We start from the raw sequence: 27,009 nt of genomic DNA, 5'->3' as shown, positions 1-27,009 counted from the left end.
TCATTAAAATTAAAAAAGTTTTGTACTGCTAAAATAGTATCAGTGAAGTGTCAGGAAAGTGCACGGATGGGAGAAAATATTTGCAAATTACGTATCTGATAATGAACTTGTATCCAGAATATCAAGAATTCTTACAGCTCAGCAATAAAAAGATAAATGTGGTGGTGGTTTAGTTGCTAAGTCACGTCCAACTCTTTGCAATCCCGTGGACTGTAACCCTCCAGGCTCCTCTGTCCATGGCATTTCCCAGGCAAGAATACTGGAGTGGGTTGCCATTTCCTTCTCCAGGGGATCTTCCTGATCCAAGGATCAAACCCACAGACCTGTGTCTTTTACATTGCAGGCAGATTCTTTACCCCTGAGCCACCAGAGAAACCCCAAAAGATAAACAGCCCAATTGAAAACCAAGCAAACTGTATGAGTATATATTTCTCTGAAGGAGATTCTTGAATGGCCAGTGGGCTTCCCTGGTGCATCAGATAGTAAAGAGTCCACCTGCAGTGCCGGAGACCCAGGTTCAATCCCCGGATGGGGAACGTCTCTCGGAGAGGGTGTGGCAATGCACTCCAGTATTCTTGCCTGGAGAATTCCATAGACTGAAGCCTGGTGGGAGGCTTCTGGGAGTCACATAGAGTCGGAGACGAGTAAGTGACTATCACTTTCATATTCAAGCAAACAAAAAGATGTTTAACACCAATAGTCATTAGGAAAATAAATGCAAGTCTAAATCATGATATATCACTTGTTACGTATTAGGATGTGTGTAATCAAAAAATTACAAATATCCATGAGTATGTGGAGTGGAAACCCTCATTACTGTTAGAAATGTCAAGTGGTGCACAACTTCAGAACATGGTTTGACACTTCCTGATAGTTACCATGTGATCCAGAAATTCCACTCCTACCAAGAGAAATTAAAATATATATCCACACAAAATTTGTACACAGATATTAAAAGCAGCATTATTCATATCACAGTAGGTAAAAAGTAGAAACAACATAAAAGTTCATCAGCTGATGAATGGTTAAAATGTTTAGCCTTACAGTGGAATGTTATTTGGCAGTAAAAGGAAGTAGATATTGATACCTGCTACAACTTGAATGAACCTTGAAAACATTATTCTAGGAAAAAGAAGTCAGTCACCAAAACCCAAATATTGTCTAATTGTGTGAAATTTCCAGAACAGATAAGTCTTATAGAAAATAATATAGTGGTTGACTAAGGTTGGGAAAATGGGGAGTGACTCTTACTGGATATAGGGATTCCTTTGGGGGTATAAAAATGTTCTAAAGTTAGATTATGGTGATGGTTCTGCATTTCTATGGATATACTAAAACATTGGATTTTACTTTAAATGAGTGAATTGTATGGTGTGTGAATTACAAACCATGAAACTATTTACAAAACAAAATGAATAGACATGACTGCAATTATTATGAACCAACTAAAAAGTATATTTCAGAGTACAAATTGATAAAATTTGTAAATGTTTGATTCAAGAAAGGACATGTAGCTGTTGCCTTACTGAATGCTAGATTAGTTGCTCTGTGTTGATTTAGGTAGAAAGTAGCCTGAATGCTACGTTAAACATAAAGTGTAGATAATTCTGTTCAAAGTCAACTTTACTGACTAAATATAGGGCTAAGGACACTTAAATAGTTACGCCATGTAATGTCTGATTTTTAAAAATCAATAAACAGTGAATGGCATTGAAGTGTAATAATGCAAATAAGGATTTTATCAAACTCTCTAATACCTGTTCTTGATACATTTTAAATGTTAAATTTGTATCAAAATTAGATTGTGATTCATTTCTAAAAGTTACTTTCTTAATAATTTCCTTCATCCATAGAAGAGAATGTTGGCAAAGAGAACTGTAATAAAGGTTTTTATAATGCTTTGTAACACTTAAAATATTTTAAGAAATTTTAAACTAATATGGCAAACATACAGTGTCTTACGGAAAATGTTAAGGAATCATTGTTTTAGTTTGAGTGTGCAGGAGAGTTCTTCATAGTGAACTATTTGCTTACGATGTATAATGTCCTTCCAAAAAACATATTTTGAATTGGACTGTTGACACAGTTGAGTCATGGGGAAATCATGGAAAGTAGATGGCATATATCATTGGGTGTGTTTAAAATTTTTGAGGAAATCACTTGTGAATTATAGTGTGCCTTGAACGTTTACTTCCTTTTCATTGTGCCAAGGTATGTCACATTTTCTTTTAGTATTTAGAGCACTTTAAAGTTTTTCATGATACAACTAAGTGCATGTGTTGATGCATTGCAGTGAAGTAAATTATAGGCACTTGAACTCAAAATATGTACTTTGTTTTTCTTTATACTGTTTTCTGTCATCATAATTTACTATTTATTTATTAACTGCAAAGGTGGAAGTAAGTGCAAAGCACTGTCAGCCTAGACCAGTTCTGCCATCTGAGAGCATATTCTGAGAGTCATCTAGAATGGCATTTTGAAACTTTGATCAGGACCCACATGTTTATATTACAAACATATTCAAGCATATATATACATATATATAATGTTGACATGTTTACCCTTAAGATAGCGAAGTATTTAACTCTTATAATACAATGCATTCAATTTTTTTTCCTAGTGCTAGTTTTGACCCACTAACGATTTGAAAGCTACCATTTGTAAAATCGTACTCTAGGGACAGAATTATTAAGTCAAGTACTTTATTTTTGAGTTTCTGTCCTAATGGCCCTTAAAAAAATGTTTTGTGTCTGGAGAAAACACGTTATGCTGGTAGGGCGAACATGATTCTCAAATGAGATTTTGTGTTTAAGATACCTTTTCGTGTGAGTTGGGTTGTCTGTAAACTGTTGCTAAAATATAACAAGAACCGATGTATGTGAATGCTCAAAGAAATTTTCCCGTTTTTAATTATAGTTTAATTGGAGTTAACCTATAAATTTAAGCAAAATTCATACTCAAAAAACACCCCAAATAATCTTTTATATTCATTTTGCTTTTATACTTTTGTGGCGATAAATACTATCCTGACTTGAAGTTCTAAAATATTTTAATTGTATTAAACTGATTTATCTGTTATTAACATTTGTGTTTGATTTTGGATCTCTGCTTTTGATATTGAATGGGGAAGGATTTTTGTGCAAACATTTCATCAAATATTTTTGCAGGGACACTTAGTCGGTCTGGATGAGCCAGCTTCGGGAGCTGGGCAAGAAGCTCTGCTTAAACAAGAGCAAGCAAAAATCATTCGATTCGAGAGACAAGCAGAAGAGTTCCTCAATGCAGTCTTTTGTAGAAAAGGTTGGTTCCAGTGAAGAATGACATTTAGTATCTGCTTGTCTTATTTTAATCTCCTTAATTTCAATGTCAGTTTTTAAAAGAGTTTAATTTAAACACATTTTTCTTTATTGATAGTATACTTTATAATTTTCTATATTCCTTTGGTCAAGGGTAAATTGGAATGGGTGATGCAGCCCTCTCCCTCCTTTTTGCTATGCAGTGATGGTACCGTGTAAGATTTAGTAGTTAAATAATTCTTAAAATTATTATGAATGTGTGAAAATTGTAAGGTCTTAGTAGTTCTGTATTTTGTTAGACAAATTTTCTTACCTAAGCAGTCACTGTTGGGAGTTCCTTGATAGTCTAGTGGTTAGGATTCCAGGCTTCCATTGCCATGGCCCAGGTTCATTCCCTAGTCAGAGAACTAAGAATCCCACAAGCTCACAATATGGCCAAAAAAAAAAAAAAATGAAGTCACTATTTTAGTCACTGATAACCATAAAACTGTATAGAATTTTAATAATTCCTCATTGAAATTTCATTTGGAGGAAAAAGTTTTATCTTAAAATTAGATCTGCAAACTTTTTTTTCTCCTTGATACAGCCTTGTTTTACTAAAAATTTTAAGTACTAAAATTAAAGAAAGAAATTCTTTCTAGATGAATTTGTTTTCCTTATTTATGCCATCTCTGTAGTTCCACAATGGTGATTACTATGATAGGCTAGAAAGTTTTTTTTATTTAATCTTCAGCAGACTCAATTATTCCATTTTCTTTAATATTTCTCCATGTGCTCTGGTTTACACCTCTCATTCCTTTAAAAGTGGCCTTCTCTCTTCCAGAATTTGAGGAGTAATGTTTGTCTATACACTGGTTATAAGTCTGATAAGTGCAGATTCCAACGGGTTGGTTACATACACTTGGAGACTAGCTGAGCTTCTGTTTAATGTGATTGATATTTTCAAAAGGGAGTATGAAGTAAAGCAACATACGAAATTAAGGAGTACAGAAGGGTTTTGTTTTTCAGAGGCACTTTTTTCCCTTCTTTTTCCATCAGATCTCCAGATAAAATTAAATCTTTTACTACATCCTCACTTCCTTTAATATCCTCTAGTACCCTCTGACCTCAAGCTCCCAACCAAAGGCCTCCGTGCTCACCATTTCATTTCCATAAAATACCCTGATTCCAAAGTTGTGTTCAAAACGTTAGTTTTATGAACATTTGAGTGTTTTATTAAAGTAACTCACATTTAAAGTATAAATGACTGATAGATCAGTTGTGAGTTTATTTAACTAAATAAAATATCTTTCCAGCTTCTCTGCTGTTCCTCTCCTTTAGGAAGTGCACTGGGTCATGGGTCTAATGCTTGTAGGAAATGTCATTAACTGAAAAGAGGAACTCCTCTTCCTAATTTACATGGAGGAACCAACCACTTTTAATCCACTCTGCTTAGGGGGAGTTAGTGAGGTTAATCACAAGCAGATTCTTGAAGAGATTTCTAGCCTGCTTCTCTACTAGTCCCATCTCTTTGTTGTATAGGAATAATGTAGGTTAAAGTTCTTGTAAGTGTTTTTATCCAAAAATTAAATTTAGGGGTACATACCCTTTAGAGGAGAAATTGTTACCTTGGAATAGGTCTTAAGAGATGAGAATCCTCTGAAATTGTAGAATTGTTTGTATATTTGTCTGTATACTGGCATATGATGCTTAGAAAAAGAAATACTGCTTTGCAGTTGGAAGTTTCCCCTTTATGTGCTAATATTGTTACTTTTAGATTTTTTATTAATCCTCTTGGGTGTGGCTAAAGATGGGCATTAGTAGGCTTCAAATTGATATCAAAAAATGTTCCAGAGATGTAACAGGCAATTTAATCTGAGAATATTTTGTTTTTAATAAATAAGATATTTGGATTTAGTCATTTGTTTGCAGAGTATTACATATTGTTTGAATACTTGAGTATGAACAGGTTATCTGTAGCTAGGTAGGAACATTAGTTGCAAATAAAAGTAGGTTTTTGTGGTATGGACTCTATGTAATAAATTCCAATTTAAGGACGGTACAGCTGTCATAATCATTTCTTTTCATCTGGCTTTGTCACTTGTCTCTCAAAATTTGACACTTTCCTAAAAGTTAGGTTTGCATTTTAAAAACATAACAGGTGGCTATGATGTAGCATTCACGTGTTTTCTGTAGTTTTAACTTTGACCTGATACGTTGTTTTTATTTGACTCAGTTGTGCATGTTTCCCCGAGGATGGCTAGGTTTATAGATGTTGTGTTTTAAGTAAATTAAAGAATGAAATGCTTCAAGAAATTTTCAAGAGACATAGCAGGAAATGATCTTTGATCATAAACACGAACTGTTTCATGAATATAGTAGTTCTTCAACAGAGGGGCAAAATATGCTGCAGACATTTAAAGATCAAAAGTAGCTATTTATGGTTTTTATCCTAAAATCTTTGACTCTTTGCAAGTCTCTTTAATATTTATTAATCTAGTTAAACACAGAAATATCTCATAAATTCATTTTGCTTCCTGTTTGGAAGCTTTCTTTTATTTTCCAGCTTTTCAGATGATAAAAAGATACAGTAACATCTTAAAACTTAAAATTATATACATTCAGAGGATTTTATGATATGGAAAGAAAAAAAGTTAAATGACTCTCTACTTAATAAGAAATCCTAATAAGAAAACCCAGAGAAGAGAGGTTGAACAAAGCAATACATGGCTAAAATGTCATTAAACCATTTAAGGAACCCCTGTCAGTGATTGTAATAACTTCTGAACTTAATTACCTAGTTGAATAGGTTTATTCTTTAACCATCTAGCATACCCATAGTCTCTTTTATAGAGAGGAAACTTAAGATTGAAAATACTTTATAGTAGAACAGAAATGTTATTATTGATAGAACAAACCTTATTAAACTCCAGAGAATTAAATATTCTGACTTTAGGATATGACTATCTTCTGATATTGAATATTGTCCTCCTTCAGGAAAAAAATTTGTTCTTGGGAGTCCTGTTTGATTTGAATGATGTGTTTGGTTTTTAGATTTTAGTGATAAATTAATAGCAATTAGTCAGTTTTTCTGACTAATCAAGGTTTCTTATAGCTCCAAAATACTATGGGTAAAGTAACTGACCTTCTGTGGTTAATCTTTAAAAGAGTAAGGAAACTCAGGTTTTCTGAGACCCATCTTCTAAAGCCTAGGAAGTGTAGGAAGGAAGTATAAAATATGGGTGGAATGTTTTAATCAAGGGTCTATCAGTAGCCATCTGTACAAAATTGAACATGCCATTTACTCTTTAGATCACATTTATCTCATTTGTTGCTTTTTTTTTTAAGAACTGTTTGTTGACTGATTTGATAGTGATCCATTTATTAGTCAACTAAATACAAATGCATACTTTATACCAAGATCAGGTGCTGAGAGTACAGGAGTAAACAAACATTATCTCTGCTTTTCTCAAACAACGTTTAATCTCCCTGATAGTGTGTTAATGACAGAGACGTGATGATAATATATTTATGCAAAATGTTTTCCCTTTTATTTTACTTTCAGGGTCCCTTCCAGTCCTGAGGGTTTTATAAGTTGGTGAATTCATATGGTCTTTATTTTAAAATTAACATTGATTAGAAATTGATAACTTAGATGTTTATTACTTCCTCTTCTACTGTGTTCAGTGGTTGGTAGAGCATAAAGAACTTATCGAAAGTAAGTTGGTCTTAAAGTTTTGAGGTTTGGCATTTAAACTCCTAGCCTAGAGATTCTAGAAGTGTAGTCCCCAGGCCAGCAGCATCTAGAAACTTGTTAGAAACACCAATTCCTGAGCTTACTCTAGAACTGCTAAATCAGTAACTCTGGAGAAATGACCCAGCAATCTCTTTTTACAAACCCTCAAAGTGGTTGTGATGAGTATTAAAATGTGACATCTGTTGCCCTGGCCTATCATGAATCTTAAGTACCTCCTTTTATAATGTTGATATGCCTGCAGTCTTTAAGCAGAAAGTGTTCATTCTTCAGTAATATAGGAAGATAATGGTTGAAGGATCTAGGGGAAACCAGATGTGATCCATAGGTGGTAAAGAAGGGAGTAATTTCATTGAAAAGGGGTTTGGGGATTTCTGTATCAGGTAAGTGATTCTTACCCATATGATATACTATTTGTTATCCCTTTATTTGACTTCATATTCGGGGGTGGGGGTGGTATGTAGAAATAATTTTATTAAAATTTTATTTTTAAAAATCAACTTTTATAAGCCTGCAGATTAAAAATATAGCTCTAAGAGGGAATACTATTTTTAGGATATTGCATTTTAAGAAAGAAAAATAAAATGAAATTTTGTTTGCTTGAAAGCTGTCTCTTTTTAGTACATTGTCCCACTTTAAAAGTAAATAAATCTTTGTTTACAGACAGTCCCTGGGTCTCCGACCCCAATATTCCCCTAGTGGCCCGTGAGATCATGCAGCGAATGATCCAACAATTTGCTGCTGAATATACCTCAAAAAATAGCTCTACTCAGGACCCCAGCCAGCCCAATAGCACAAAGAACCAAAGCCTGCCGAAAGCATCTCCAGTCACCACCTCTCCCACGGCTGCAACTGCTCAGAACCCTGTGCTCAGCAAACTTCTCATGGCTGACCAAGACTCACCTCTGGACCTTACTGTCAGAAAGTCTCAGTCAGAACCTAGCGAACAAGGTATGGTTTGATGTCAAGATCTCCTCTGTCCAATAGAATACTTTTAGTTTGGGGAGAAAAAATGGTATTGGCATGTAGGGCATCACTAATGTGATTTTTAAATTATTCTGGACTCTGCAGTGATAGAGAAGAAGTATAAATTGGCTACCTTACCCATCAGTAGTTCATAGTCATGATTGATGTACCACCTGGGAAAGTTAAGTGCTTATATTGTTACTTGATATTTATATGAGTATTGCATACTTTCCAAAGCATTGTCATATCCATTGTTTTTAAAATCCTTTTGAAAAATTAACTTCCCCCCCCTTCCCATCAATGTTTAGGATTAGCACCTACCTGAGAAATAAATACATCTTGTTAGGTAGGAGTTACATTCTGCATGTGAGATCATGAGGCAAAAATATATATTACTTGCATTTTTAAAAAACTCAGGGGATTAGAAATATTGAGAAGATAGTGGAAACACTTGGGTTGTTAAAATATATTCAGCATTTTATAAATACACATACATACACTGTATTATGAACTAGTTAGAATATTTTCAAAAGGTGTCTATTGTTGAGGGTGCTAATTAAGTTAAGAGATTGAGAGGGTATCAGTTTTGCAGAGCAGCTATTTCTTGAGTCTTTGAAAAGGTACTCTCTTAAGTATATTATATCTTTGTTGCTTTGTGATCTCATTTTACCTTTAATTTCACAAAGATGAAGTAATCATTTCAATTTGGCCACTATTTGAACCGCTACAAGTTATAGATTAGTGATATCTGTATTACTGAGATTTTATTGCCATAGAAGTCTCATAAAAGTGTGAATTTATTGGTGAGAAATAGATTTATTTTGAAAAGTAAGTTTAATTCATGTAGGAATCTCTTTGAAAGAACTTTATTTTGCTCATTTTAAGTAATTTATGAAGTAATGACATTTAATGGGCTGGCTTTAGTTGCTTCTTAAAGAATATTTTTTTGAATAGCTTTCCTTTGCCTTCTTTCTCTTTCTGTGAGTGAACAGCAGTCAAAATCTCTTAAGATTTCCCAGCAGGAGACCTTCTAGACCTCCTTTGGTTACCATGTTGTTTATAAAGTTATTCTTTTCCGTTTTATAGAGAATTGTTTTCTTTACCACAGATTGGTAGTTTTCATTAACAGTCTATTTGCTCTAAAGGTTGCATTTCAAACTTCGGGTTTATAATAGGAGAATGATGGCATAGAGGTTGTGTCTAAAATATTAATAATGGAGATTAACATGCAAAGATACACATTAATCTAATTTAACTTCTTATGGCAAGTGTTATACTTGAAAGGTATGTTGTGTTGACAGCAAGAGAAATTCGAGCTAGATGATAGGATTATAGTATATCAACTTCAAATGAAACATTTCTAAAATTATTTTTCCTAACAAATTTTAATGTATTTTCAACTTAAATCACAATTTTTCAGTGATAGATTTGAAGTAGGTTACCTATAATATGATTAGACTGTGAAAATAGTACTGTCTTTGAAGCAGTGCATTTTCTTGTTAGGAATCTAATTGGATTAGATCTCTAATGGAATACTTGGTTCTACAAGATTTCAATTATGTTTTTAGAAATATTAGTGGCTCTAAGAGACAACACAGTGTCCTTACTTTGTATGAGTTGAGGGCTTTTTTAGTTTATAAACTGAGTTGCATATTTATTTCTAACTACCTGAAATAGGGAGTTACAGTGTCCTCGGACAGAAGTCCAAAGAGGGTTCTGTATTGGCGTGGTCTTTAATATAACCAGATAGCAGGCCTCTCTGCCTACCAACTGAAAATCAGAGGCATTGAGTGTTCCAATTTCGAACAGAACAGCAGCTTTAAAAGTTATTCAGACTATGAGTTTTCTTTTCTAGACATGTCTACAGGGGGAAAAATGGCTTTTGGATAGAGTTAAAGTCTTCTATTTTATGTTCTAATAACATGAATTTGTGATTTTTATAGTAAAAGAAAGAAATGATTATTCCCCCAAGGCTCCCATCAGTATCAAGGCCGTGTCATTCTTCTTTCTTTCCTTAAACTTCGCCATCAATTTATAGTAGCTTATTAATTGAAAAACCTTGCCTTTGTAAATATGAGCAAGTAAATTTTGAATCTCTGCTGATTTTCCCTGAAAGTTTGAATCCAAATATACAGACTTCTGCAGATATGTCCAAATAGTAATTTGGATATATGCAAATTATAAACAGTTAACAACTGATTCATCTTGCATATTATCTTATACAGTATATATGTTTACTATAACCATATAAATTTGTTTTTAAAATGAGTTTTGCATTTAAATTTTTTCTAAATCTAACTTTTATGTACCCCTGATACTTCAGGTAGCCTTAGCTCTTGAGAAATTTGGTTTTATAATTTGTATGACATTATCTCATTAATCTTATATACTTAGATCAAGGTAATTAAAAAAAATGACATCTCATAGTTCCATCACAGAGCCTCATATGATGTAAACTGCTGTTTCTAATATCTCACTGTATCTTAACATCTTTAGTGTTATGCTTTAACTTTTCTTTTGTCCTATTAATAAAATGTTTAACTCTTGGAGATGGTAGACACAACAGACTTTGATAAACTTATGTCTCTTTGGAAGAAAAAATATCCTGATTCTATTAATGAATTGGTTTTGTAACTGAAAACGTACGGCTAGTTTTATCTGTTTAGTTGAGTAAGCCTACTGCTTTGACACTTTTAGCCTATTCAGTTCACCTTGCTCCCAGTTTTTAATATTCTCAGGTGTTTCTTTGTGTCTCTGCAGACGGTGTACTTGATCTGTCCACTAAGAAAAGTCCGTGTGCTGGCAGCACTTCCCTGAGCCATTCTCCAGGCTGCTCCAGTACTCAAGGGAACGGGTAAGGGAAAATATTTGTGGCCTTCCACAGTTTTACAGGGGACAGTTTATCAAAGATTGATGCCAGTCTCCCTTGTATGTTTTAAAACAGTCCATTAGAGTAACACTCCTATGGTGGGTTACAGTCCATGGGGTCACAAAGAGTCGGACACAACTAAGCAACTAACACTTATAGGTGGACCGTTAGTAAAATTACTTTTAGTCTGTCAATCAAGTAAAGGCACAATCTATGAAATCTAGAATTGGCAAGTATAGTCAATTTTGCCCGTTTAGTACAAATAATAAATAATTAGGAATATGGCAAGAATGTCTTTGGGTTTTTTGTTGTTGAGTGTTGAGGAATATGAACCCAACCTAAATAATTCCAGAGTTCACATGTAAAGGCAGTGTTTTGTATGCTGAAGTTGTTGAATGAAAGTTGGGTTCCAGTCTTTAACTTGGTGTTGCTAACGGAGTATAGGGGCTATTCGTTTTTTCCTTGCTTGGTTTGGTTTGGTTTGGTTTATTGATTTGAACTGCAATTTTAACTCTTGTGTGGCAGTTCAGAAAATAATTGTGTGTATTTTTTGTTTTTGATTAGATAAGACTGGTTGTCGGTGTTGATAGATAACCATCTTAAGCTTCCAAGACATTATTACATGATCAGTTTTGAGAACTATTACCAGACTAAAGAGGATTTTCTAACCACCCAATTTTATAGTGTAAGAATTATCTAATTCTCTCTGTATGTGTACATAGTAGCCATTTTTAAGTGTCATATATTAAGATGCTTAGATGCCATATTGGGACGGCATTTCATAAAACTGTGTTGTGACCAAAAATGAGCTTCATCTAGATATGAAACATAGTTAATTATTTAGGTTTATTTAACTCTTAGAATGTCAACATGGGGAAGATACTTAGATATCAAAGGAGTAAGTAGGCACTAAATGGACTAACCTTCTCCAGCTTACTCTTAATTACCTTCAAATCGAAGGATTCCTTTACTGACTTCTAAAATGCTCCCTTTATTTTCTCTAAAATTCCATCATCTTCCTTTTTCTCTCCTCCTTTATTCAGTCTAAAAGTAACAGTAATTTAATTCATTTTGCATAGTTTACTAATCATTTTTTTTCTTAAGCCCTTTTTTCACTATAGTTCATACTATATATATAAGTCATCATGGTCCCAAATCATTTGGTTCCATTTATGTATCAAAAAGCTTGAGTTGTGTAAACAAGGACACGTGTAGAAGCCTAAGTGCTGTTTGCATAAATACATCCCTTGTATAAGATTTTCTTTAAACTTGGCCACCAGATCTGTGTACTGTATGGTTGAAATTGCTGTGTTTGTCCCTCTGAATGGAAAGCAAATGCACTCATTGTGGTAGAGTTTTCTGGAAGACGAAAGCACCAAACAGTACTACCCACCTTTTAGTTGAATTGTCATCCATATTATATTATTTACTGGTGACAGCAGAGTCCCTGTAGACTTTCGGAAAACATAGCTGATTTACCATTATTTCTGCAAAGTTCTGCTTTTGTGCCTAGTTAATGTAATTATTCCCCTTGGGCATGCTTTAGCAGTTACCAGTTTTATCACTGATAAATCCTTCTCTACTGTAAAAATGAAAACCTTATGAATTAACTTTATGTCAGTTGTTGATTTTTTTAAAGCATTATTTGAAAGTATCCCACTTAAAATTTCAAGATCAATGCTTGGTATTTTAAGAAGAAGGTTTCCTTCAACTAAAGAAAATGCTAAAAAATTGTTTCTATAACTCTGACAATAATTACTTTGAATAGAACTTAAGGAACAAAGTTTTTGGGAAAATAAAGGGCAATTTCTTTAAAGCTTGGATTATTTCAAATGGAAAACTGAGTGGTATTTGTGTATCTGCAACAAATAGTGTTTTAAATGAAGAAATGTGGTAAGTTATAATTTGATGGGTAAAAATTTCATTGCCTTGGTTTGGGGTTCCCCCCCTACCGTGGGGCTGGTAGCCATTTTTTTTTCCCAAGCAAAATAAGAAATGTCATTTGGAGTTGCCTGATTTTTGATAAGAACATCAACTTGTTTGTGGGAATAAATGAGCAGTTATCTGTGGGTTCCACCAATGTAAATTGTTCGTTTTATAGCTGATTGTCATGAATGTTGAATATGTTGCATTAAAATAAATAATATGGCTTACTCTTTTATTACTGTACTTGTTTAGTGGTAACGTCACGTTGGTAACACAATTCTTTGTAGTATGAAGACTTGATGATTACTTTGTAATTAGTAATTAAGGTGCTATTTTCAGACAGTTGCGCGAAACTTTTTCTCCGAATATTTGTGAACCCAACCAGAGACTAGCTGACAGGTTTAATTTTTCTTTGCCCAAAAGCTCCTGGTTTTTTTTCTTTTTCTTTTTTTGTTTTTTGCTTTTGTTTTTGTTTTTTGTGAACAAGTTTAAAACTAACTGCTGAGACCATTTTTTTTTTAATTTTAGAGAAAATAAATAAATAACACAAAGTGATGTTACCCAAGCAAGGCGTTCTAATAAAGGAGTGGTCCCCTCACCCATCCCTCCCTACCTGTGCAAGTCCTGCTCACATCAGTTTCCTTCCATCCAATTAGGCGACCTGGGAGACCCAGCCAGTACCGCCCAGACGGACTTCGGAGTGGTGATGGGGTACCTCCAAGAAGCTTACAGGATGGAACCAGGGAAGGTTTTGGACACTCCACATCACTCAAAGTTCCACTGGCTCGATCCCTGCAGATTAGTGAAGAACTACTGAGCAGAAACCAATTGTCCACAGCTGCCAGCCTTGGGCCGTCTGGATTACAGAATCATGGACAGCACTTAATATTATCCAGGGAAGCCTCTTGGGCAAAACCACATTATGAGTTCAACCTCAGCCGTATGAAGTTCAGGGGAAATGGTGCACTCAACAACATCAGTGACCTTCCTTTTCTTGCAGAAAACTCTGCCTTTCCAAAAATGGCACTTCAAGCAAAACAAGATGGGAAAAAGGATGTGAGCCATTCATCTCCTGTAGATTTAAAGATACCACAAGTTCGAGGAATGGATCTTTCTTGGGAATCTCGCACTGGTGATCAGTACAGCTATAGCTCTTTGGTAATGGGTTCACAAACGGAGAGCGCGCTTAGTAAAAAATTAAGGGCTATTCTTCCAAAACAAAATAGAAAAAGCATGTTAGATGCTGGACCCGATTCTTGGGGCTCAGATGCTGAGCAGTCTACCTCTGGACAGCCATATCCCACATCGGATCAAGAAGGAGATCCTGGCTCCAAGCAGCCTCGGAAGAAAAGAGGGCGTTACAGACAGTACAACAGTGAGATACTGGAGGAAGCGATCTCAGTGGTTATGAGTGGAAAAATGAGTGTTTCCAAAGCTCAGAGTATTTATGGGATTCCCCACAGTACACTGGAGTACAAAGTAAAGGAGAGGCTGGGCACTTTGAAAAACCCTCCAAAGAAAAAGATGAAGTTAATGAGGTCGGAGGGGCCAGATGTTTCTGTAAAGATTGAATTAGATCCCCAGGGAGAGGCAGCACAAAGTGCAAATGAATCAAAAAATGAGTAGGAATACTGTAGAGTGCCAATTACTGTACACACTGGGTGAGCACTGCTGCGTGGTTCAGCTGTCATGGCTGCGCCTAACTTCATTTCTGTGACACTCGTTTCTTTGCAGACTTTGCATTGACCTGTGTGTACAGAGATGAAGGGTGCATTCTGAATGTTGCATATTTTAAATTTTTCATGTGCAGTATGGCTCGAGATATTGTTTGGCCTTTTTGCATGTTTCTCTACAAAAGAGAATTGAGTTACCTCACAGAGAACAGATACATGGAAGTGGACTCCTTGCCTATAGAGCCTGCATGCTTTTCTTTCTTTTTTTTCCTTAAGTTATATTTGCCTTTATTTAAAAAGAAAAGAAAAAAGCCCCCTTTTAGAAACCACCTGTCGTTTTGGGAGCTTTATCACTGCAAATTGGAAAGCCATCTTATAAAATTATTCACATTTTTTTCTTCAGAGATTCAACTAATGTAAGGGTTAAACTAAAGAAACTAAGGACAATGAACCTTTGAATTTAAGAAATTTGACTGTTCAATGACAAATAATTCTTTGGATCAATTAACATTTTTATGGTTTCCCTTCTCACTGTTAAGTTTACTTAACAAATTAGCAATCTGTTTAGTGCTCACCCAGAGGGGAAGGAGGTGGAAAGTGTGCACACACTACCTTCAGAAACGCTTCGGTTAATTACGGTGTAACACTACCTTTGCTGTAGTTTCATTTGGGATTTTCTAAGGGTAGAATTTGGTCTCACCCAGCAAGTGAGGATATAGCCTTATCTCATGGAGGACGAGCTCCCTTCTTACTCAGGAGCAGTCAGGGTACAGTACATAAAACAATAGAGGATGCCTCATTTTAGCAAACTAAGTTTCTTTGTATTCTTAAATCTTTTTACAGATTTGATCATGTGCTAACTAACGACTGAATGTCAGTTGCAGCAACTATTTTAAAATTTTTAAGATCTGTTTGTTGGGGGGATGGGAGAAATAGGGGGGAAACGTGTGTGAGTAATTATAATAATGCAAAAGTGGTATCTAGATTTTACAGCCTCAGTAATCTGCTCAAATATCCACACAAGTGAAGAATCTGTGTTTGTGGTGAGAGAAAAAAAACACAAACCCAAGGTAACCTAATGTGATCTAGGTTGCTTTCACTTCTAACAATAATTCAATCAGAAATCAAGCTCCTTAGCAATTCTTTTTTAACTAATTCAAATACTAGTACAAGGTGGGCAGGGATTTTTAGTTTTTAATTTAATTTGTTGTTTTGAACTTTTTTTGGCATCCTACATACTATCCCTTTCTCAACTTTTCTGCTATTTAGCCAATTTTTATGGTTGTTTAGCACACCGTTAGCACAGGACCTTTCAGATTATGTTCTGTATAAGCACTCCTTAAAGAACATCTAAGCTTTTTTTTTTGAGATGGGCTTTTAAAGTCACACTGATAAGGCTTGTGACATTTATTTTCTACAATTTCTTCTGCAAGAATAACAGGTAAATAAAGCCCATGAAATTTAATTTTGCATCATGACCAAATTGAAATTACTCTTTCTTCAAAACAAAATCTACCATACATGACCCTATATTCTTACCTACTGAAAAAGGTGATCAGGCCCTTCTAAATGCTTAACCAAAAACAAACCCCAAAAAGTCATTGGATTTTTTTTGGTGAAATAAAATCAAACTGGGAGCGTTAAGTTGAGGTTAATGATTTCTGATGGATACTAACAGTTTGAGGAGTAGGTCCAGACATTCCCAAGGCGTAAATTCTTGCCTGGAAACTTTGGAGCAGTTAATTAGGTTAACGATAGTTTTTCCTTGGCACCCTTTGTGTTCAAAGGTTAGGCACACCATTGCTGTTACTAAAATACACACATTCTTGGCATAGCCTGGGCTTGGGTTCCTCTTTTGGTTTGGTTATTATGTGTAGCAGTTTGATCGGTGGATGACTGAGCCTGTTTCCTCTTAGTTTGCTAGTCTTCTCAGCAGAAAAAGCAGTTTGGGTTCAGAGCAGTGTATGACTCTGCAGTATTTTCTAGCCTAGCTGGAAGTTGCAATAAAAATACTTAATGAAATATATGGTTTTCATCTGCAGTTGAAGGAAGTAGTAGAAGTTTTGCTAAAAGCAAAGGACTAAGCTTATGAAGGAACGCCTCCTTTGTTCCACACTCGATTTGTCACACACAATTAATTGTAACCATGGTGCCTTTTTGCATGATGTTTAGGGGCATTCTATAGCCCAGCATTGCTGCAGAAAGGTCCTTTGAGCAATTAATTTGTGCTTCTTTTTAATCCCCTCAGAAAGGCATCAATAAGGCCCATTAAAAAATCTGGCCCTAAAAGTTCAACTTTTGTAGAGTTTTACTGTTCAGAGAGGTTTTAATCCCATGTGGTAGTCTCTAAAGTGACGTATGAGTTGAGTTATGTAAATTTTGTCATTGTAGTGTAATGGAGTGATCATTTTACTAACATAAATATTTTCTATGTGTGTTTCAGTGGATGACAATCGAGCAGCAGAAGAATGGTGTGCCTACCCTTTAATGCTGCAGTTTAAATAAGAGAACTTGTATTGTGTCATTTCAGATTGTAGGCTGAGAGTTGTAAATAGTGAAAATTTGAGTACTTCTATTATTTGTTTTGGTTAGAAAGTGAATTTAAAAAACAAACCAAACTCTAAACTTTCTCAGATTAAAAGTCCTGAGACCTGAAGATTGTAATATTCATGTCTGTGAAGCTTTTAAACATTACACTTGAGATCAGTCATGACTTGATATTCAGGTAAATTTTCTTTTCCAAGAAGCTTTTGAATAAGCATATTTCCTCCAAAGGTTGGTTGGTCTCTCTCTCTTTTTCCTTTTGAGTGTAGATTATTTTAAAGCACTAATTGCATTACATTGGTAACTGCAATATAAAATAGCCATTATTGTTTTGTGAAGCATGGTTGAAATTAGATAGTGGTCCCTTTTAAATTTCATGAGCCTCTCAAAAAAAAAAACTTTAAAAAAAATACAGAAAGCTGCTGAATATTTCAAAAGATATATATTTTACCTTATTGTAGGTTTTGTAAAGTTAGTTTGTAATATTCAGGTGCACTTTTAATGTTAAATTTTGTGTTCAGAGTTCCATTATACCACGTGTTCCTTGGATGTGGCTCGTCACATGGCTGGCTCTCAGTCTTGGTGCCGCAGTGATCCCGTAATATTTGATTTCCCTCTTGATTTGCCACTATTCTGTATTGGCACTTTCAGTGTAGATATTCTAGTTTGGGGACATCCTCATAAATGTGTAATAGCGATTGGTCCATTCGCATGCTTAATTTCTGCTAATCAGAGTTTTGCATGGCCCAAACAACAGTTGACCATTTTTATGGTATGGGAAGGTATAGTTCACAACTATCTTTGTCACAAAAGCCTTTTCTCCTTTCATTTTCCAGTAGGCAGATGATGGCATTACTTCAACTGTATATTATTCAGACTAATGTTAGAAAGAGAGAGTGTATTTAAAATCAATTCCTACATTTTTTATGAGAAAACATAGATATAGAGTAGATAAGCTATGGCACTATAAAGTCAAAAAACACTAATTCTGTGGAAGGATTTCTAGGTGGTATTTTTATCATTAGCATTCTCACTTCTGAAACAGAGTCATCAAGCTTGACAGTAATGTGTTTATCACTTGTTCAGAAGGCTTACAAGTGACTGAACTATGTTTGTGATGAGCTATACACTTTTTTTCTGTTCCCCAAATACCATGAAGGACAAGGTCTCTCTTTCAGGAAAAATAATTTATATTTGTGTATAATACTTTTTAATGTTAAGTTTGTTGTTATTCTGAAGTTTAGATGTTGCTTGACAAACCTTTGCTGCAGCAGATCATGGATATGAGTAAGGCTTTGTGTGATAATAGGGGTCCTTATGTGAAGTTAATTACTGTTCAGTTCTGGTGAGCAAGCTCAACAAGTGTAAAGTGTATATTAGCTTTATTTGGTACACTTTTACTTTACAATATTGAAGTGCTTTTAGAACTCTGGTTATCTTATATAAACCATTACCTCAATCAATTGGCATTTCCATTCCCCAGCATTTTACCTGAGCTATTTATAAGATGAGCTATATGGGATCAGATAGTAAAATAGTAAGGCACAATGAGAAGTTTAGTTCCGAATTTTCTGGAGAGAACTCTAAATTAGACTAAAAATGACTACCTGCAAAGGCTCATACCGTAACTACCTTTTATCGTTAGGCAGTACGTAGCAGCCTTGGAGCTGCTACTGAGCTGCGTGTTCTCCCCCTGCCCCAGGTAAGCACATGGTGCGAGGCTTGGCTAAGCCTTTGTGACTCTTTATTATTTCATTGACCCATAATAGTGACGCTTGGATTCAGTCAGTTATTTTTATAAAACAAATTATTGAGTCAGCCCAGTGTCAGAACCTGAAATTATTTTGAGTAGTTACAGCTGATATGACAGCTCAGTGTCATTTTCTAAGAGCTGTTATCTCTGTAGGTTTAGTTTTGAAACGACACATCTTTCTTTTGTAATTATTCTTTGTTTAAATGCCAGAGTTTGTTTTTATGTGACCCACCCTTTTCTATGTATTCAGGTTGCTGTCGTTGGTGATGGAATATGGCAATAGACTGAATTGCTCTACTTAGTCTTTTATAGGAGACATTAAAAGTTATAGGTTAAATTTTGACCTTCATGAAGATAGCAAAGATTGTTTTCCTTGTTACTTTCCATTATAATTAGGTCTTCATTAATACTATGGTCAGGCCAGTGTTATCAAACTTAATGGCTTTAACCAAACAGCCCATTTGGAAACTTGATTAAGCTATATAAGGATTTTTTTTAATCTAATTGCTTTCAAGCACTACTGAAAAGGAAAAAAGTATAATCGTGGTACAAGGAATGCAGACCTCCAAAGTCGTCTTAGTTTTTTTCTGGATACATTCTGTCCTTGAGACTTGAGTAGGATTTGTGAACATGGTGACTGAAGGGAAAATAGAGGAAATTCTTTTCATATTCTCTGTCTCTCATTCCCAAATAAACTCGCAGTTGCTTTTTAAAGAAGCAGACATTGGCCCTGTAGCTGTGTGCCCTAAGTGTTATGAAGGAGATTGGAAGAGGGAGTTGGGAAGTAGGGTGGGGGGAAGTAAGTAAAGCTGAAGGAAGGATTCCGCCCTATAACTAAATAACTAACTAAAACTGAGTCGCAGGACAGGGCACATGGGACAGTTGGGCCGCCTTCATTTGATAGTCAGAAAAATCTTCTAGATTATTTGAAAAGTGAGAATCAAGACAAATAAATGTTGGCTTGACAGATAACAAAATTTGAGTTAATTCTGCAACTATTGGGGGGGTAATTTTAAGGTTTCCAGTTCACGTAGAGCTATATCAAAAGCCGAAAAGCAAGCACTTTTAGTTAATCGTAGATTTATCGGATGTAGCAAATATTATAATCATAATATTTAATCTTTACTGTTTGAATATGAAAATAAACTCTTTACCCCATCTTGAACTGTCACTGAGCAGGTTCAAGATGGTGTTTTCAACACTGGAAATGACCCTACACACATACCAAAAAAATCTAAAGCAGTTAAGACATATTTTAAGATCCATACCTCTTAGACTTTTTAGATTTGTCTTGGGAAAGAATTTATGAACCTGTAACCAGTATTAGTGCAGTCTTGGGTTCCTTGTTCTGCATAATTGCACCCTTTCTCAGGTATGTCCTGAAAACATAAATTTTAAAATAATCTCTTTAGAGATTAGATTCTCAGTGGATAGTGTGTAAGGGGACTGGGGTGGGGGGGCGGCGGGAGGGTTGGACACAGGACACTGACACAGTAGAGCAGGGATTTTTAACATACAATCGCCAAATAGAATTTCAATCCGGAATATTTTACCCCCTCAGAAGGAGTTGAATAACATCTGTTATTTGGTGACTACTCGGTGCTACACTCCTAAAAGTCTTTTCTTTCAATCCAGGTAACTTTTCCCTGCTTGGTGGAAGGGTATATAGTTAACTTTACTGTCACTTAGGAAAGCACTTGTCTGAAATGTTTAAAGTACTAGAAAAGGGATAATTCAGCACTTTTTCTGTTACAACACTAAAGTCTTAATTTATCTTCAGAGTCTTAGGTACTGTAAGTTTTAGGGTGATTATTTAAAAATATAAAGCATATTACATACTATGGGATCAGATCACATTTACACAAATAATTCTTGTCTTAATTTTTAAAAAGACAATAACATTTTGTACCTTTCAAGCAATTCCAAGTGACTGCCTCATTTTCCCCATTTCATTAAGCATTTCAGGCTGAGAATTTGGAATTTGAGAGGAGGTGAGGGGGAAATTCCCCAAAATGAAAAATTGTGTCAGACAGTTTTAGAAAAATAAATCACTAGGAAAATGGGTAGGGATTCTCTCTCCCTTTAAGTCTTCAGGGAATGAGCAGTATTTAGAATCTTTGGCTGAAATTCAAGCCTTTTTACTGTGTAAATTTTTAATATTAATTCACTGACATGCTTTTTACATCAGAGGACTGAAAATGGATCTTAATGTTTTTAAGTTGTGGAAGGGTATATTTCTAAAATGAGGGGGGGATAATTAACTAGGTTAGTATACCAGCATTAGTAAGTTTAAGGAATTTTAGTATGTAATAGCAAAGTGTTTGATTAAAAGTCTAATCCTATATTGCTAGTCGAAATTAGTTACATTCTGATCTAGGAAAGATATAGTCATTGGATATTGATATGCTGTGCTGTCAGAAAACCAGACTAAGATAGAAACCTTTATCTGACTCCCACATGTTGCTTGTTCTGATGGGATGTATACTTTACAGCAGCTTATTGCTGCTTTGAGAAGAAATGTATAAACTATACATTTGGAGTGTTTGCATATAATTCTTTATAACCTCCACTTTAAACTGTCAGACATTGGTATTTTATCAGTCCACACTGTTAAATAAAGCTAATGTTCTTAGGAATCCAACTTGTACACACTGTTTAAAAACCCTCAGGGACAGTTTACACACTATTCTCACTCAATTCAGGTACTTTGATGCTATTCTTAAACCTAACAGTGACTTGTATTTTTCTGTTTTGCTTTTATTTTGACGTGCTGGTAGCACATCCTTGATGAATGTCAACTTAAAAAACTCAGTTCAGGTATCCAGGTATAACTCAGCCAAACAGATTTTAAAGCTGCATATAACTCTCCAGCACACGGTGCCTCACACTCTTATAGTGGCATTCTATATATTCAGTTATTACTACTGAGCAGATAATATGGGGGTTCCTGTTAACAGTGTATTTAAAAAAACAAAACGTGCATAAATGTATAGCCAGCACATGCAACACACATATACACAGTTCAACTATATATTTTTAAATGCCACTAATAGCCAGCACAATTAAAGGACATTCCTTGCTGCCTCTGTAAAATACGACAGATGCAGTTCTTCCTCAATGTGGCTCCTGCTTCTTCACCATACTACTACTAAATTCAAGCACTGGTCCTTGGGTGTCTGACCTCTACATTCTAGTTTATGCAATGTCTTTAGAGAATTCTGTGCACTGGCCACTGTGATGGAACCATTGGGCCAGGAGTGCTCTGAGTTTATTAGTAGTGATTCTGCCAAAGTTGGTGTTGTAACATGAGTATGTAAATGTCAAAAAATTAGCAGAGGTCTAGGCCTATATATCAGCAGACAATTTTGTCAGTATATTTTGTAGCCTAGAAGCCCTCAATGACAAGTTTCTGATGTGAAGTTCTAATTTCAGCTTTAGCCTTTGCATCTTTTAATGTTAAGACTTGTCTGCTAGAGATCTTTATTCTTTAAAACTACTTTTGTTTTCTGCAGTACTATCTGTGGTTAACAAAACAGATTATTCCTCTGCTTTAATATTTGATATCTTACATCTAAAAGGCATTCTCCATATATAAAACCTAAAACCTTTGAAGATACAGAAAACGGCATCTTTCAGATTTCTAGAAGTTTGAGTGTCATGCAACAAAACAGGAACCCCCTTTACTCTTATGGACCTCATTTCAATATACTGTTTACAGTTTGACGGAATTGTATAATTTAATATTTCTCTTGTACTGTAGTTTATATTTATTTACAGATTTTTTTGTACGGTGTGATTTGAACTTTTTGTTCCTTGCTATGATCAATGTTTATGTAGTAGAGCACTTACGATCACAAATTAAGTTCTTTGGTTTGATTGCACTACATTAAAATTTTTTAATGCAGTTCTGATTTTTGACTGGACTAAAATAAGCTGTGTCTTAATGTATGTGATGAGTACTTAAAATTTTAATCCATGTGGTCCCCCCCTTTTTTTTTGCATTGTATGTCAGACGCGCTAGTTCTTCCGTGCATGTGTAAGAGTTAATGGTTCCATTGTATTATTTGACCATGACATTTTGGAGAAACATTCCCAGCTGTAATGTTGTGTATGGTAGTTCTCACTGGATGCTAGACTTTTCAAAACCACTATTCTTCTAATAAATTTTGTTGTGAAAACTGTTTTAAAAGCTTGGTTTCTACTTCTTAAGGGTATAATGCTCTTAAATCCACAAAGGGGGTAAGATTTCGAGGTGCACTATAAATGCACGTGGTAATCAAAGTTTGTATTTTTTTTTTTTCTTGGTGATAATTTATTTCCATGAAATCTCTTAGATAACCAGAAATTGCTGCTTCAGTATTTGGATTTGGTACTGCCTTGGAACTGTCTTTACTGATTTGATACTCCCCTACCTCAGTTCTCTGAATTGGATTATTCACTGTTTTCAGCTCAACAAAGTATATTGATAATTTTCATAATACCTGCTTGCTGAACTTAATTTTTCATAATTTTATTATAGTAAAACTCTAATCTGGGATTACTTGCCAAGAATAATGATTGACGCATTTTTGTTTGCTCTGAAAGCACTGTCAGTCAATTAAGGTTATTTTAGCAGTTCTGATTCTTGGGAGAATGCTGGTATTTCCTTTTATCAGCATGTATGTTGTTCAGCATTAACTTTGTGGTTTTAGAAACTAGGGATATAAAAAAGTTTTTTATTACAGAATGATTTCCATTGTCAGATGGTTAAAGAACAGCTGAATTACAGTGATAAAGATAGAAATGATACACCAAGTGTTTTAGAAAGCTGCTTTTTCAAGCTTGTGATACTCATGTAGTATAAGCTGGTTGAAGTGATTTTCAGTCACTTCTAATGGCATTTTATATTTTTTAATGTTACTGTTGGTCTAGGTTATCTTTTAGTTAAGATTTGTCTCATTTCTTTGGCTGCCTCGCTAGCACTTTTCTGCCTTCTGGCTTGATGTTTATAAAACTGGAAACTTTGCTGGCACTACAGGCTTGTTCGTTGGCTTCACGTGGCCCCCTTACTCAGTTATGTCATGTGTCTGTAGAATGGTTTTCTGAAAACCTAAGTATTATTTCTTTGTACAAAACTGTGGCTACATGTTTCTTGTCATTATCCATTTTTAACTGATGACCAGGTCAGTTGTGGTAGGATTTTAATCTGGCATCTCATCAGTGAACTTATCCTAGTGATCCTATCTTCGTGTTGATAGCTCTTCAATTATGACCTGATTTTTAAAAAGGACTTATTTCTTCTAACCCAAAATTTTCTCCTCTGATTTTGCTGATACTTTGGAATTAATTCAAGAACTCTTAGGAATCAGAAATCACATGAGGGAAATGATGTGCAAAATGGTCTCTGCTCTCTGAGTTGTGGAGTTATTTTTTCCTCAAGGACTGTGAATTTCTCTCCCCAGACACTTGTATTCAAATGTAAAAACATAACCCAAGTCATAAGATGTTAGATTTTGTATCTGAAATGAGTGAAAATCCTTTTCTTAGCAATGTATAAAGTCACATAAGAGATAGCTGTTCTTATACTCGATTATCACTTTGTCATTATTTGCTTCTAAGTGGTAAGCATTTAATAGAGAATTTTATTCATCATATTCACCTTTTAAGTTGGATGTTTTGCTGTTTAGGGAGAAATGGTAGTGTTGGTATCAAACTGTGTTTGTAACTAGAGTAGACAGGCTTGTTTTCAGAGGTTAGTGGAAAAGAAGTGTTCTCAAAACATTTTTTATTTTGTTTATTTTTTTTTCTCAAAAAATACTTTGTTTACTTATTTATTGGGCACATGGCACGTGGAATCTTAGTTCCACAACCAGGGATCAAACCCTTGCCCCCCTGCAGTGGGAGCTGAGTCTTAACCACTGGACCACCAGGGAAGTCCCCTGGAAACATTTTAAAAGATACATGAATATGTAATGAGTGCTTTAAGTCATAATTTGGTTAGAGTTCAGCTTGGAAAGTAAGCGAAAGTGTATTAAAATCTATAGGTATGAAATCTTTATAGGCATGTTGTTGACTGGTAGTTTTAAAATATTAATTGCACTGTTCGTGCCAGTTTATTTGATCAGCAGTATGGAGTGATATGGAATTATTTGGTAATATAAATTCTTGCAATTTGGTATACTAGAAAGATCACTTGCTTTTTCATCTGCAAAGTGAGAATGCTGTCCTGAATGCCTTTTAGGCCCTATTTAAAACTCTGTGCCCATTAAAACTGCAATTTTCTGTTGAATGTGAGGCAGATACACCAATTGTATCTGTTCAAATATTGAGTAATACAGTAGCAACCCTTTATTGAATACTAGGGTCTTATAAACCTTAGGTCTTATCTTTGCAATTGCAGCATTTTCAAAAAGGAAAAAAGAATAGGTCTGAATATCATTTTAGATGGCTTTTATTTAAAATAAGTCCATTTTGTTACATTTTTGTTATAAACTATGAATGTGATGATCTTTTTGCAAAAATTAACTTAAGCAGTTACTTTTTATTCTGATTAATTTTAAAGTATTGATATGTTCATAATTTTTGTTTCTATTGCGTGCAGGCTAGTTCTGCTTTGAATGTTAGAGCGCAAAGAGCTCTTTGGCTCATTGGATGCAATTTGTTTCAATCAAAATCAGTCTTTTAACAGTACAGATGCCTGAATCCGTTTATAAGAGTGAGACAAACATGTTATATATTTTCAAATTGTAACACAGGAGGTTTTTTTTGGGAGGTGTTGCATTTTTTAAGTTCATTTATTCAGCAAATCTTTTTTTTCCTAATTCTGTCAAAAGACATAAAATTAGTTTTAACCATTTTTAAGTGTATAATTTAGTAGTGTTGTGTATATTCACATTGCTGTGACCACAGGAGGTATTTTATTAACCCACTGATTAAACACTGTTGGTTCCACCCTAATCTTTTATTTTTAAAATGAAAAACATGGAACTTGGGGTCTTTTGGGGACTTGTCCACTCTCCTAACATATAATGAGTTGCCCTTAACATGATTGCAAACCATTATACTTATCTTTATACCACTTTGGCACCCTTAACCTAGAATTAAAGTGAAGGATTTTATAATTTCCTTTTAGATTCACTTTTAACTAATTAAATCAGCTATTAATTTAGTTTCATTGTTGAATAAATAAATTACATTGCTTTTTATGAGGAGAATTTAATCTGTATTATGAAATTGCCAGTAAAGAAATGTGAGGTATTTAAAACTTCTTTGTTAAATAGAAATTAGCATTGTTGACTCTGTGATGGAAGAGGTGAATCTTGAAGAGTAGGTAGAGCATAGAAGAGTGGAGAATACTTCAAGTTTAAGAGAGAGAATTTGATGAGCCTGGCTTAAAATCCTAGCCTTTGTACTTTCTTAGAACATGGTCTTGAACAGTTACTGAGCCTTTCTGAACCTCCGTTTTCATTTGAGTAATAGGGGTTTATACCACCCACCTCAGAGATCTGCTTTGAGGCTTAAATAAAATTCTGTATGTACAATACTTAGCACTATGCCAGGCTTTTTGCAAGTGCTCAAAAAATGAGAGTTAGAGAAATCACCTGGTAGTTAATTTAGTGTGAGGGGTAAAAAGAGTGAGAAAATCAGTTTGAACATTGTGGAGGAAGTTGTTTACATTAATTAAAACTTTGAATGTGAGGCAGGTGAGTTTGTATTAGACCAGGACGTTGTCCAGCCAATCTTGTTTTAACTCTTAACTTGTTTTAACTTTAATCAGAGACATAGAAATGGTTGAAACATGAAATGCTGCTTTTCTGATTGCTTTGTCCTATTTCAGAGAAATGTTATCAAACTACCAATGATTTTTTGTTTGTTTTCAAAGATTAAATAGAATAAAAGTTGTTTGGAAAGTAGATGTTTAAAAAGTATAAAGTTACATAGAATTTATCTTCCTTTCCATTATATGTAGTTTTTTTTATTTTCAAGGTTGAAATTTGACATGCTTTGAATTTGCAGATTTTTCTTTTTTTGTGGTGGTAGTTTGAAAAACACAGTGTAAGAGCTAGGTGGGATGGTGAAGATGTGTGTGTGCTTGTGTGTTTAATCATCAGACCTTTAGTTTTCCTATAAAAGAATTTGGGGAGTATACTGCCTTTTTAATGAGATTCTAATTACACTCTTGCTGAATGGGAGTTCTGTGCATTTCAAACATATCCTAGCTAGCACAGTTTAGAGGCGTTCATTTCAGTGTCTGTTAAAATGACTTGAGA

General features: G+C 34.7%; 1 protein-coding gene across 13 annotated transcripts in view; it reads left to right on the top strand.

Annotated features, from left to right (window-relative positions):
• Positions 1-27,009, top strand: part of LCOR (ligand dependent nuclear receptor corepressor) — a 133,542-nt gene that overhangs the window by 82,679 nt on the left and 23,854 nt on the right. For 8 of the 13 annotated variants that reach the window (XM_027528605.1, XM_027528608.1, XM_027528610.1 and 5 more), the window contains 3 exons: positions 3,168-3,300; positions 7,693-7,980; positions 10,756-10,849. The exons of 1 other annotated variant lie outside the window; for it this stretch is intronic. In XM_027528605.1, the coding sequence (XP_027384406.1) occupies positions 3,168-3,300; positions 7,693-7,980; positions 10,756-10,849 (515 nt within the window). Of the gene's footprint in view, positions 1-3,167; positions 3,301-7,692; positions 7,981-10,755; positions 10,850-13,446; positions 22,944-27,009 lie in introns of those variants that run through there. 4 more of the 13 variants (XM_027528616.1, XM_027528615.1, XM_027528618.1 and 1 more) reach the window with 3 other exon arrangements.

The sequence above is a fragment of the Bos indicus x Bos taurus genome, chromosome 26, assembly GCF_003369695.1.
Source record: "Bos indicus x Bos taurus breed Angus x Brahman F1 hybrid chromosome 26, Bos_hybrid_MaternalHap_v2.0, whole genome shotgun sequence".
Lineage (NCBI taxonomy): Eukaryota > Metazoa > Chordata > Mammalia > Artiodactyla > Bovidae > Bos > Bos indicus x Bos taurus.
Note: the sequence above shows the minus strand (reverse complement) of the source record. Positions and strands in the feature narration are given on the sequence as shown.